Source organism: Pipistrellus hanaki (assembly GCF_964339955.1).
Source record: "Pipistrellus hanaki genome assembly, chromosome: 19".
NCBI lineage: Eukaryota > Metazoa > Chordata > Mammalia > Chiroptera > Vespertilionidae > Pipistrellus > Pipistrellus hanaki.
The window spans coordinates 322367-335476 of NC_140521.1; the positions used below are offsets into that span (position 1 = coordinate 322367).

The following is a 13110-nucleotide window of genomic DNA, read 5'->3' on the forward strand; positions in this document are numbered from 1 at the left end:
TCCAGGCGTCAAGCGTGTCAGCGCAGTTGGTAGGCCCCACAGGAGCACGGCTTTACGCCAAGGATCCCTGGGGAGGGATCTGCGCTTCCTCGTGTCCCCCCAGGCAATGCCAGGGCACTCCACCGCAGAAGCCCCCGGAGTAAGGCTGAGGGAGGGAAGGGCCCGCCAGGCGCCTCCACCACTGGCCAGCACCGAGCCTCCTGGACACAGCTCTCCGCAGTGAGTGCAGCACGGATACGGCCACAGCAGGCACACAGCCCCCTCCTCCAGGAACCCCGCCCGCCGCACGGCTCAGTGGCTGAGTCCACCCAGGAACCGGGAGGTCACCATTCAATCCTGGGCAGGGCACACGCCCGGGATGCAGGTTGGATCCCCAGGAGGGGAGGGGAGGAGGCAGCCCATCAGTGATGTTTCTCCCTCACTGCCGTTTCTCTCTCTGCTTTCCTTTCTCTCTAAGAACGTGTTTTTAAACAGGAGCTCTCTGGCGCTGTCACCGTGAGCAGTGCCTCCCTGAGGCACGTGTGCCCACGAGGCGGAGGTGCAGGGCAGCAGCGGCCTCTGCCCTCGGGACGGGCACGCTGACTGCTCCCGGGGCGGGCGGCTGCTCGGCACCCAGCCCAGCGGGGTCAGCGCTTCCACCGGAGACAGCGTGCACACCAGCCTGCAGGAGGGTTGCTGGGAGGCGACCACGCTGGAGTCACGTGCAGTGCCCGGCCTGGAAGCTGTGGTGCTCACGCCCAGCAGCGCTGCTCTGACAAGCGACCAGGCCCGTGGCTGACAGTACTCGTTTAACGTAAAGCCACCAGCGGGCTGCCTCCCGAGAACGGTCCTGCCCCGTGCGCGCTCGGCAGAGGCCCGCCCCGGCGGCACCGGGCGCCGGAGCGCGTCCAAGGGAAACGGAGGAGGAGAGGCTGCAGGGACTATTGGGTCCCGGCCCGGAGGTGCCGCGCCCTGATCGGAGGGCGACAGCACGGGCGTGCGCAGCGCTGACGCCGGGCCGGGCCTCACCTGCCGCTGCTCGCTGCTGGCGTTCTCGTCGATGCGGATGTAGGTGAGGAAGTGGAAGTTGAGGAACAGCTCCAGGATGTCCAGCATGAGGACCATCTGCGACACGATGAGCACCCGGCGCTGTTCGGACCGCAGCTTCTTCAGCAGCCTCCACAGCACGTGCAGCTTCCCTGCGGGAGCACGCGAGGTCACCCGGAGCGCGGGAGGCGGGAGCACGCGAGGTCACCCGGAGCGCGGGGAGGCGGGAGCACGTGAGGTCACCCGGAGCACGGGGAGGCGGGAACACGCGAGGTCACCCGGAGCGCGGGGAGGCGGGAGCACGGGAGGTCACCCGGAGCGCGGGAAGCGGGAGCACGCGAGGTCACCCGGAGCGCGGGAAGCGGGAGCACGCGAGGTCACCCGGAGCGCGGGGAGGCGGGAGCACGGGAGGTCACCCGGAGCGCGGGGAGGCGGGAGCACGCGAGGTCACCCGGAGCGCGGGGAGGCGGGAGCACGGGAGGTCACCCGGAGCGCGGGGAGGCGGGAGCACGCGAGGTCACCCGGAGCGCGGGAGGCGGGAGCACGCGAGGTCACCCGGAGCGCGGGGAGGCGGGAGCACGCGAGGTCACCCGGAGCGCGGGAGGTGGGAGCACGGGAGGTCACCCGGAGCGCAGGAGGCGGGAGCGCAGCCCGCGGGCGTGCCTCCTACCTGAGTCCAGCTGGACCAGCCGCAGCTCGGGGAGCTGCAGCGAGCGCGGGGCGGTCACCCGCTGCAGCTGCTGGGCGTAGGGCGCCGCGTGCTCCCGCAGGCGGTGCCTGAAGAGCCTCATCCGGTGGCTGTAGAGGGAGGGCGGCCGCGACACACACAGGGCCGGGGGTGCGGCCACCACGGGGGGGATCACACACGCCACCCTGCGGGGCAGAAAGCACGCTCGTCACAGCGGCACTGCACATCCCACAGGCGGCAGCTCTGACCTGTCACCGTGGAGACCAGCCTGCTGCCCACACTGTCCCGGCAACCAGGGCACAGGTCCCGACAGCCCTGGCCGCGGAGGGCCGCCGGGGAGACACCCGGGCAGGGTCCCCAGGCCCTCGAAGGGCACCTCTTCTGGTGGGAACTGTGGGACACGGGCTGTCTCCTGGACGGGTGGGGAAGATGTGAGCACAGAGCTGCTCCGGCCACGGTGCCGCCAGGAGGGCAGCAGGGAGGAAGGGCGCCTCGAGGCCGACCTGACACCCGTCGCCCGGCCGCCGGATGCCCCGCACAGGGGCCCTTCCTCGGGCAGCCAGCTCCGTCGTCTCCGTGACCTGCTGCCCAATGCAAGCCAAAGCCACCGCCACGGAAACACTGACACGGAAGACCCGTGACCAAGAAACCTCACGGACAGACAGTCCCCACTGCCAGGGCCAGCTCCCAGCGGCACAGAGACTAGCACCATCCCATCAGAACCCAGCGGATCGTCCCCAACAGCTGATTTTAAAGTTTATCTGGAGGCAAAAGACCACCACAGCCACACAACATGGAGGAGTCCGAGGAGACATCAAGGCAGCAGGTCTGGGGCGGCGTGGAGCGCGCAGGTGCAGACCTCCTCTGGCCACCTGACCACGACAGAGGCACAGGACGGCCACACAGCAGACACCACGAGCAGAAAAGGGCCGGACACAAACACCGACTCGGGGGTCACGACCTCAGTGTGAGCTGTACAACAACCAACTCCTGAAGGTAACACAAGGAGCGTGGGTGCCAGCCTTTTAGCTACAACACCAAAGACACAATCCACGAGAGAAAGGATCGATCAGCCGGACTCCCCTGGAATTAACGACTTCTCTCTGCAAAGGGTGCTGTCGAGAGAGTAAGAAGGCCCTGACCAGTTTGGCTCAGTGGATAGGGTGTCAGCCTGTGGATTCAAGGGTCCCAGGTTCGATTCCGGTCAAGGGCGTGTACCTTGGTTGCGGGCACATCCCCAGTAAGGGGTGTGCAGGAGGCAGCTGATCAATGTTTCTCTCTCATCGATGATGTTTCTAACTCTCTACCCCTCTCCCTTCTTCTCTGTAAAAAATCAATAAAATATATTAAAAAACAAAACAAAACACAGAGCTCTGGAAACAGAGGTGGCAGCACCAGGACCGCCCTCGCTGCGGGAAGAAAAAGACTGTCTGTTTCTGACAAAACTGAGGTCCTGCTGCCGGCCGGGGGAGTGGGAAGCCCGCCGGCGCGCGCTGCTTCTCCATGGCCGCCCGAGCTCGGAGACGACCGGATGGCCTCCGGCCGGAACCAGGAACGGGTGAGACAATGTCCTCAGCCAGGAAAAGACAGGGCGGGACCTTCAATGTCCACGAGCAGTGAAAGAATGCCCTCTGCAAGGCCACACGCTGGGCGCCAGCTCGGTGACGCCGGATAAGGCACAGCCACGGAGACAGGATCAGGGGTCAGCAGGCACCAGGCAGGGCAGGGGGAGGAGGAGGGTGAGGCGAGCACACAGGGCGAACGCAGTGACACCACCTCACCTGTCAATCACGTCCTGGAGGGACTCTTGCCGTTGAGTCTGTGTTAAGATCAGGTCCCGCAGAGTGTCTGAGGCCAGCGGGTAGACACTCGCTGGCCGGGCCCCCTTCCCAGGCCTGCGCCCCAGAACTCCGAGCCCCGAGCCCCGATCTCTGCCGGCCAGGGAACAAGCTGCCAGCAGGTCTGCGCCGTAGACGGGGGAGCGGGAGCAGCGCCGCTCGTTGACGGAGTAGACCTGGTCCAGCCGCTCCTTCAGAAGCCGGGTCTTGTCCTCCTGCATCACAAAGTGATGGAAATGGCCCGTGAGAAGCAGAGGCCAGCCGGCGGAGCCCAGCAATTATAAAGCCCAGGTTCACTTCTTTTACTAGAAAAGTATCTTTAAAACAAAGGGTACATAATCTGGCAACGTCCTTCTGAAGGCGCTCAGAAGCACTGCCAGTGGCACCAGGCACGTGGGGGAGTGCTCAGTACCTGCGTGGGCCCCGCGATGGGAGAAGCTGGTTTGGAGGCCATTCCAGGTTCTCCTACTGTCAGGGGATTGACCGCCACTCGACTAGGCACACCACCTACAAAGCAAAACCAAGGTTGGAAACAGCTCTGGGCGCTGCACACGCCCCCCCAGGTCAGCGTCGCCTCTCCCTGCACGTTTACACCTGCGTGGTCAGAGCCAGTGAGGCACCCCTGCTCCTGGCCATGTTCTGAGCAGAGCACCAGGCTCCGTGGTGAATGCCCCGCGCCATCCTCACGGCCCTCACGCCGGCACAGCGGCCACCGGGCCCTGCCCTTGCTCAGCATCTACCTGTCGGCCTCAGGCCAGCAGTGAGCTGCCCTCCAACCAGCACAAAGCGACCCCCACATCGTCAGGCCCGCCGCTGGCTGACAGGCGTGTGCTCGGGGACGGCTCAGGGGCCTAGTTAGGGGCACTGGGGAGAGTCGCAGTGACTGGGAGGAGCGGGTCCAGAGAGCAGGAGGGCCCTGGCGGGAAGCAGGCTGTGAACAGGCAAGAGGAAGCACTGTCTGTCTTATACCGGGGACCTGCCTCATGGTCTCTCCCGGGGGAAAAGCTAGCACCAAAACAAAAACCTAAAGTGAGTGGAGGCTGGTGAGAGTCAACCAACAATTCTGAGAACCAACAAACAAGGAAACTGAGTGGATACCGCTGTCCGTGGAAATGAGATGTGGCCACGGCGGGTCCGTCAGGGTCCGAGGCCCCACAGTCAGGTCCGAAAGGCCTTCCGTTCCCTTCGCGGGAGAGCCAAAGGCAGCTCCACTCCCAGCCTGCTCCCTGCCCAGAGCACCTACCTGGTGGGGCCGCGGGAGCGGGGCCTGGGCCGCTGGTCGGGGGCTTGCTTCCCAGGGCGCTCAGGGCACCCGCCTGAGACACGGTCTGCATCACCATGGGGCCAGGAGGGCGCAGGTAGGACTGCCCGGGGGCGGACACGATCTGAAGGACACTGCCTGCAATCACACGTGTGCGAGGACGATCAGCCACGCAGGTGCCTTCACCTCAGGTCACACCCACAGGCCACAGACCTCATCTCCAAAACCAAACCTGCTCCCACGTGGCAATGTAGACTTCAGTTACTTGTAGAAAAAGGAAAACACTTCATTTGCAATGAAAGTAACTCTAAGAAACAGCCCAGCTGGCTGAGCGTGGACCTATGAACCAGGTCACAGTTTGATTCCAGGTCAAGGCACGGGCCAGGTTGCAGGCTGATGCCTAGTAGGGGTGTGCAGGAGGCAGCCAATCAGTGATTCTCTCTCATCATTGATGTTTCTCCCTCTCTCCCCCTTCCTCTCTGAAATCAATAAAAGCTAAAACAAAGGAAAAAATGTCATTTTTCTTAATGTCAGAAGAAAGCTCTCCGGTTTCTAGAAATTCCTAGAGATCTGGGGCAATGCAAGGGGCACTTGCTCAGGGTCTGTCACGTCTGCTTGAGACCCTAAGTCCCAGGTGGAGGTCTCAGCTGCCTGGTCACAGGCTGGTGCTTGCCGACCCATCAGCTGGATGAGGAAATAGCTACGTGATTGTTAAGTGCAGACGCGGTGGCTCTGCGTAAGGAGCTGACACTCCACCTCTGGTGTGACCGTGTCTCTCCACAGCCTCGCTCTGCAGAGACCTCCCCGTCCCACAGACACGGGGCCACCAGAGATGCCTCGCCCCTTCGACCCAAGCACGGGAAGTAGGGCGTTAGACCAATGAAGCCGTTTCTTCCCTGCAGGCTTCCTACAGGCCCCCCGCTCTGGCCTTTCACAGCCGAGAGCCATGGGCATGTGCTGGAAGGAGCTGTGATGACACCACCCTGGATCCCAACCCACAACTGAGAGGGACCCACATGACTGAGCTGCTGCCTGTGGTCCCTCAGGACTAACGTCAGCACGCACCCTCCTCTTTTTCAAAAGCAGCCACTCCACAGACATCGCCGTGGCCACAGGTGGGAGCTCTGGCTGGAGTTATCTGCAGTCTGTGAGCATAGTGCCTCCCATACAGACTGCATGCATGGCCTCTTAGGACAACTCACACTTCACAGTAAAACCAGAAAGCAGTAAGTATTTCCATTTTGATTTTGAAAATAGGAAACTTTTACCAAAGGGTAGATCATTTACTGATTGATTGATTTCAGAGAGGAAGGCAGAAGGAGAGAGAGAGAAACATCCAGGATGAGAGAGGATCATGGACCGGCTGCCTCCTGCACGCCCCCTCTTGGGGATGGAGCCCGCCACCTGGGCCTGTGCCCTGACTGGGAATCATCCGTGACCTCCTGGTTCATAGGTCGACGCTTAACCACTGAGCCACGTCGGCTGGGCACAGGGCAGATGTTTTCAATGACTGCCATCTCCTGAGCCTGTGCCAGGCCTGGGCAGCGAGGAACACACATCACTCGGCACGCCCGCCCCACGGCCAGGCTCCCCGGGCGGCTCACCTTGCAGCTGCAGGGGCTGGCCGGCGGTGAGCTGCCGCAGCTGGCTGTGGGACAAGGTGAACTTGTTCCCCTGGAACTGCAGCGTCACCGGGGTCTCTGGCTGTGCCACGCGGCTCGGCGGTCCTGCGAGCGAGGCCAGCTGTGCTATTTTGACCACCTCGCCACCTGAGGGGACACAGGAGAGGGAGTGAACTTCTGTGGGAGGGTTCCCACGGGACACTGTCTGTCTTTCTGTCACAGAGAACGACCTCGGCAGTGAACAGAGTGTCAGAAAGCAGTGATGGCGTTTGCAGGAAAGAGCGCTCTTCACAGGAAAGAGAAGGAAGGTTAACGTCAGACGGCACCGGCTAACTCCCGCAGCCTGACTGTGGGGACTGTAAGGACGCAGGGTCCGCACTACGAAGGGCGGCCAGTGAGCCAGGGCCACCCTCACAAGAGCAGGGCCTCAGAGCCTCCCCGCCGCGCAGCTGAGCTGAGAGGAGCGAGGGTCTGCCAGCACAGATGGAGGCGTGACACCGTAATCAGTATGAAATGTTCGGGCTGGAGCTTCAAGACCAAAGCCCCATCGCAGGGCAGGGGGGCCTGATCGGCAGTGTTTACTGGCAGGAAGCGCGAGGCGTCCCATCGCTAGAACCTTTCTGTGGAAACGGACTTGGGTGGAGTCACATGCGTTTCGTCCAGAAAGGCTGTAGCTGCACAGATTAAAGGTTTTCTGCTCAGGGGTTGATATCTGAGTCTAAATGCTCCTAAGAAAATCCAGGGCAGAACTGTTAGTGTGAAGGTGGAGACAGTCAGCAGACGAGAAGACACCCAGTCTCTGCACAGGACCGTAAGGACAGGGAGTGAAAAAGGAGAGGCAGAGAGTGGTCCCCTGAGCCCTCGAGGCCACCACACGGAAGTTGGCGTGTGGACAATGCCCAAGCTCAGCCACAAAAGCCCGTCCCAGGCCATGAAACACGTCCTGCAGGCAGGGGCCAGTGGTGACTGCGGCCGCAGCGAGAAGACGTAGCCCCAGCCTGAACGTGGGCCCCCAGGACACCCGCCCCTCCCCTCTCCCCTCCAGAGGCTCGGCACAGCCCGTCCTCCCACAGCGAGGGTTCGAGGCAGCACCTAAGAGACGAGGCAGCTGTGCCAAGGAGGGCCCTTTCCACAGCAGAGTGGACAGAGTCCACGTGAAGTTTGGAAATATGCTAATCTCACTGGTCACAATGAAACACTCTATTGAAGTCTGTAATAATAAAAGAGTAATATGCTCATTAGACTGGATATCCTTCCGGACAAAGCTGGGGCTGCGAGGGCTGAGCCCCTTGCACGAAGGTCAAGCACCGGCCTCTAGTACTTAGTGAAATTGACGTCTTAGTCACTGAACCGTTGTAAAATGTCTCAGTTGAGCAATAACTCGTCTCGGGTTTAGATCTGGTAACGGCGAGAGAGGAAAAGGAAGTCCTGGCTTTAGAAACGACCACGAGGCCCACGACTCTCCAGGAAGCGACTGCTTTTCCATCCCCAGCTGACCTCGCCCTGGCCCGGAGCCCGGCTAACAGTGAGGGAGGCACGAAGCTCAGAGTGAGTGGGAGGAGAGCAGAGCTGACGGACGGGATGGTCAGGAGAAAAGACAGAGAAAGGACAGGCCCTGGACGCTGGCCCTGGAGACTTGGGCCAGAAAGGACAGCAGGGCCACAGCACGGCGAAGCAGCGCCGGCCCGAGGGCACAGAGTGGACAGCAGGCTCATCACACTGCCGGTCCGAACCCAGCTTCCTGGGAAGAGGCAGAGCCCGGGAGAGGCGAGGCCACTTACTAGGCAGGCGCGCCTGGGCCTGCGAGGTGAGCAGCAGCCCCGGAGGCAGTGTGCTCTGCCCGGCCGGGTGCGAGGGGGCCTGGGGCTGGGGCTGGGGCGGGCCCAGGGCGGAGGCCTGGGGAGCGGTCTGAGCCCGCAGTTTCGCAGGATGGGCTGGGCTAGGAGCTGTGCTGCAGGTCGAGGCGGCCTGGGGTCTCGGAGCACCGGTGGGAGTCTGGGGGGCTGCTGCCGCTGCAATCGACAAGGGTGGTTTGTGCAGAGCTGTTAGAGGTTCTCATGGCAACGCAGTACTTTAACCCGACTTTCAAAGCAATAAAACCGACATTTCACACTGTCTCTCGAGTGAGCAGCTCTCTCTAAAAAGGGGTGAAGGCCAATGTGGTCTGCAGACGGAGTGTGATTTTTTATCCGTTTACCTTGGCGCGAACCAGCAGCCTACACGGAGCCCTTCCTCAGTGAACGGAGTTAGAAGTCAGCATGTGAACCCCACAAAGGCACACACAGAGGCGGCACCGGGGTGCTTGCACGAAGCCGCGTGCACATGGCAGGACCCGCTGGCGGCTGGGGCACTGCCTGCGCACCTGCCCGCCCGCCCGCCCGCCCTCTCTGGCGGGGACAGAGCAGGGTGCGAGCACAGCAGGCGCTGCCTCGGAAGCCTGCACAGTGTGCCCTCTGCGAGCTCCCGGCGCACCTCGTGGCCGGCACACAACTCACTGAGCACGCAGCACCTGTGACACCGGCGGAAAGCCGTGAGCAAGCCTCCAACCCGTGAGGGCTGCAGTCTCTTCGGCAGAAAGGAGGTCCTTGTCAGAAGCCAGGGAGCACCCCCGTGGCACACGCACCGCACACAGGACACACCTCTGGCATCCGGGTTGGCGGAGAAGGTGGCGATGGGCGGCCGTCCTCGAACGTGGCTCTGTGGCGTGGCAGTGGCCGCCGTGGAGGTGGCCGTGCGGGGTAGGTGTGTGCTGGGGAAAGCCACCGTGCGGCCCTCGGGCTTCTGGCCGTACTGCACAGGCTGGAACAACCTGGATGCGCGGGACAGGAAGACACGCAGCTGCAGCGCAGACTGGGGAGCACCCGAGCGCCCGGAAGTCACACACGGAGGAGCAGCAAGAATGGCTGCCGTGTGCAGGATCGACTGTCTGAAAGGCTGGCTTCCCTCCGCCCCATGGTTAGCTCAAGCCCAGGTCTTGGTCTCTCTCCAGCCCGGGACCAGCCTCTCCTGAGCCACGGGTGCTCGTCCTCAGATGTTCTGCCCATTCCAGCCTCAGGCGCCTGCAGCACGGCCGTCCTCCCAGCTGTCCCTTCCCTCGTCAGGAGGAGCCCGAGCTGCCGCCGGCCCACACCACCCTGCAGCGCCCTCTGCCCTCGCTCCCCAACACCTGGCCATGCAGCTAACCCCCGCCCACCAGGTTCAAGCCAGCCCGACCACTGGTCCCAGCTCTTCCCACCGTCCCCTCCCACATCCTAACACTTCCTAAGGACGGTGAAGGACCACTCCTCTGCGGGCGAGAGCCGCGTGTCCACACTCCCCACCTCCAGGGAGCCGAAGCCTAGGCAAAGCCGAGCAGACAACCAAGCAGGCGACTGGCCTCTTCTCACAGCCTGGAGCCAGGGACTCATGGGAAACTCCAACCTGGTCCCAAGCCTCCCAGCGTCACTCCCACCCCACAGCCCAGGGGCCGGTTCAGGACCCGCCAGGCCAGATGGTGAGCCGCAGGCCACACCTGCTGGGCTTCAGCCGGACCGCCGGGGGCCTGCCGGGCGGGGGCGGGGCGGTGAAGAGCTCCTCCATGAGCTTCCGCGTCACCCTTTTCCTGCACAGCAACTCAGCCTCGCGGCGAGTCATGGTGTTTTCCAAGCCAACGAGGTCGAATACAGAAAGGTCGGCTTCCTGGGGAGGAGGAGGAGCAGACGGCTGTGTGAGACAGTAGGAGAAACCCGGACGGAGAACCCACGTCAACTAGCGGACAGGAAGACCAGCCTCGCTTGGCCCACGCCACACGCCTTCTCAGAGTCCATCAGCACACGCCGTGCTGAGGCAGCCGCCCGAGGCCAGCGCCAGGCACGGATGCTACGTCCAGGGGAAGACACGGCAGAGGCTGCTCGGTGCTGCCGTGTCAGGACCCCAGGACACACCCACCCCGCTAGGTCCCTCCTTACCTTCCAGGCGTCCCTGTCGAGCGCCTTCAGCACGAGGGAGGCCAGGCGGAGCTGCAGCTGCCGGGCCGAGAAGGAGGACTGCGGGAGCCGGGGCTCCAGCAGCCCGGGGTGGTTGCAGATGCGCTGCAGCCTCAGCAGGATGCTCAGCACGTTCACAAAGTGCCCGCCCTTCAGCACCTCCTGGGTCCTGCTCGGAGACACGAGCCCTCAGCGTCGGCTCCGCTCGGCCCAGACAGCGACGCAGGTCCACCCCACGCTCGGCTCCGTCACCACCTGGGACCCGGTTCCTGTCTCACCACCCTCAGGCCCTCTCCCCGGCCCCGCGGCAGCACGGGGAGCCAGAGCGCCGGGGGAGGGTCAGCAGGCCGCAGCTCCCGGCTCAGCGGGCAGCGGGGATGGGGACGCTCTGGGGAGCAGGCACTGAGTGTGGCCTGTCCCTGGGGACTTGAGGTCCCGCTGACACGTCCGGCCTGGAGAGCAGCCAGTGGGCCATCTGACAGAAACACGGGAGCCCGATCTGGAAGCCACGCCCTCTCAGGCCAGCGAGGCTGGACTATGGGTGATGCTCCCCAGCTCCCCGCGGGGAGACAGCTGCTGTGATTACCGAGCACAAACGTGTTTATGTAACATCGTCAGGACTTTCCCTCTATGCTCACTGTGTTTTTTAACTTAAACTCGGGAAAATGAACAGGTGATGGAAGGAGCCAAACAGGTTGTGGCAGAGCGTCAGGAGAGAAGCGAGGCCCACACTCTCATCCACGCAGGTGCAGGCAGCACAGAGCCCGGCGTGGCTCACATGCCCGCGGCTTCAGCTCCCCCAGTCCAAAGCCACCATGTGCCAAGTTCTAGAAGCTCGGCTGGTGCTACGCTGCGCGCGGCTCTGCACAGCATGCTGACATCTCTCCTGCTGGGGTGTCGGTCCCCGCTCTGTCCGTGTCTCACGCTGTAGACACTCCTGCCTGGCAGTCACTTGGGCAGACTGTCCTGGCCCTGCAGCACGTGTTCACAATGCCCTTGTCTTACTTAAAATGATGCCACAGAGAGAGAGTGTGAACATTACTTAAAATGGCCAGGTGGGAACGCCAGCGAGCGGCCGTGCTCCTCTGGGAAAGGGGGCGTTCTCACTCCCTAGGAGAAGACACCGCGCCGTGTGGGAGGGTCTGAGGTGAGCCGGCATGAGCCCTCCCGCCGGGACTGTGTGGTCTGCTGTGGAGTCAGCCTGAGGCTCCTGCCGCTCCAGGCGGCCCTGGCACACTCGCCTGCGATGAGGGGGGCGACTGTGCGGCCGTCCTGGGGCCATGCTGGCCTGAAACCCGATGCCCCAGGTCCCGTCAGGACGTGTCTCCAGGCGAACGGACATGGGGTGCGGCCGGCTGGGGTTCACCGGGGCACCAGCCAGGCGCACTCACCCCGGCTGCAGGATGACGTCCTCGTACAGGGCTTTCTGCCGGCTGGTCAGGCGGCACTTCAGCACGTGCTCGTACCTCCTGGTCAGCTGCTTCTCCACGTCCCTCTTGGTCCTCCTCAGGATGAACGGCTGGGTCACCTGCGAAGGAGACGCTGTGGTTGGCCTCTGGGAGGACATCGTCCGCGGCACTGTGGTCCCTGCACCCCAGGCCGCACGTACCCGGTGCAGGCGGATGACCACCTTGTGGTAGTAGTCCTGGTTCTCCTCGGTGGGCGCCTTCAGGGGGACGTGCAGGTAGGGCCGGGAGAGGCCGGGGATGAGGAAGTGCACCATGGTCCACAGCTCCAGGAAGGTGTTGTGCAGCGGCGCGTCGATCAGGAGCAGGCGCTGCTGGCTGCACGGGAGACAGAGACACGTCTGAGAGCCCGCTGGGACTGCAGGTCTGACCAGCCAGGACGGCAATTCTACGGGTCACTGTGCGTCCCCGGGGCCTGATGGCATGGCTGACTAAGGCACCTTCTGTGTCCCCCAGGAAGGGACTGGACACGGGCCGTTTGTGTCACTGCACCCTCTGCCCGACCCCCCACGCCCGGGGGCAGGCAGACCTCTGCAGGGTGAACACGGCCTCCCAGTGCTGCTCGCTCAGGCCCTTCACGCACTGCATCTCGTCGATGACCAGGCAGCGCCAGCGCACCCGCGCGAGGGCCGCGTAGCCCCGGAAGAGCTGCTTGTAGGACGTGATGCAGACGTGGAAGCTGTTGGGCTCGGTCCACCCCTGCGGCACAGAACACAGGTGTCTCTCCCTGTTGGACAGCTCGCTGCTTCTGCACAAGGCAGACCCTTTCTCCAAGCCTCCAGCACGTGTGTGGACACGCGCAGAGGCGTGCGGGCACCGACAATGACAGCAATAGACGACCAGGAAGGACGGCTCTCGGCGGCCATGACCTGGGCGAGGCCAAACGCTCGCTGAGGCCCTCGGAAACGCGTGTCTACGCTGCCACCGGCTGCATTATAAGCTTTACGACGAGTGACCCGACAGCCAACAACAAACTGCACCGAGGTGTCCCTTTTTCAGCGAGTGCTCCTCCGCACGCAGCCCGATCCGCACGCCCCTTACGCACACCCAGGCCTCGGGACCGGAAAGCACCTCCTCCTCTCGGTCTGAGCGCCCAGGGCCTGCAGCTCACAAGGGCCACAGCTCTCACCGCAGGGCGTCAGCGCCCGAGGAAACAGCTCCCTTTCCAGGGAGGGACGAGAGGCCTCCACACGTGGGCCTTTCCGAAGCGAGTACACCCAGCCCTCCCGAGGCGTGTACACCCC

The 13110-nt window shown here is 63.4% G+C and overlaps 1 protein-coding gene across 16 annotated transcripts in view; it reads right to left on the reverse strand.

Moving 5' to 3' along the window:
- EP400 (E1A binding protein p400) overlaps positions 1–13110 on the reverse strand; it is a 56557-nt gene that overhangs the window by 15498 nt on the left and 27949 nt on the right. For 13 of the 16 annotated variants that reach the window (XM_084867396.1, XM_084867408.1, XM_084867395.1 and 10 more), the window contains 13 exons: positions 12396–12565; positions 12010–12184; positions 11792–11928; positions 10383–10569; positions 9947–10113; positions 9075–9244; positions 8217–8447; positions 6418–6582; positions 4796–4951; positions 3965–4059; positions 3496–3767; positions 1697–1899; positions 1009–1178 (listed from right to left, as the gene is read on the reverse strand). In XM_084867396.1, coding sequence (XP_084723522.1) covers positions 1009–1178; positions 1697–1899; positions 3496–3767; positions 3965–4059; positions 4796–4951; positions 6418–6582; positions 8217–8447; positions 9075–9244; positions 9947–10113; positions 10383–10569; positions 11792–11928; positions 12010–12184; positions 12396–12565 — 2298 coding nt within the window. The remainder of the gene's footprint in view (positions 1–1008; positions 1179–1696; positions 1900–3495; positions 3768–3964; positions 4060–4795; positions 4952–6417; positions 6583–8216; positions 8448–9074; positions 9245–9946; positions 10114–10382; positions 10570–11791; positions 11929–12009; positions 12185–12395; positions 12566–13110) is intronic. The other 3 variants (XM_084867400.1, XM_084867399.1, XM_084867397.1) reach the window with 1 other exon arrangement.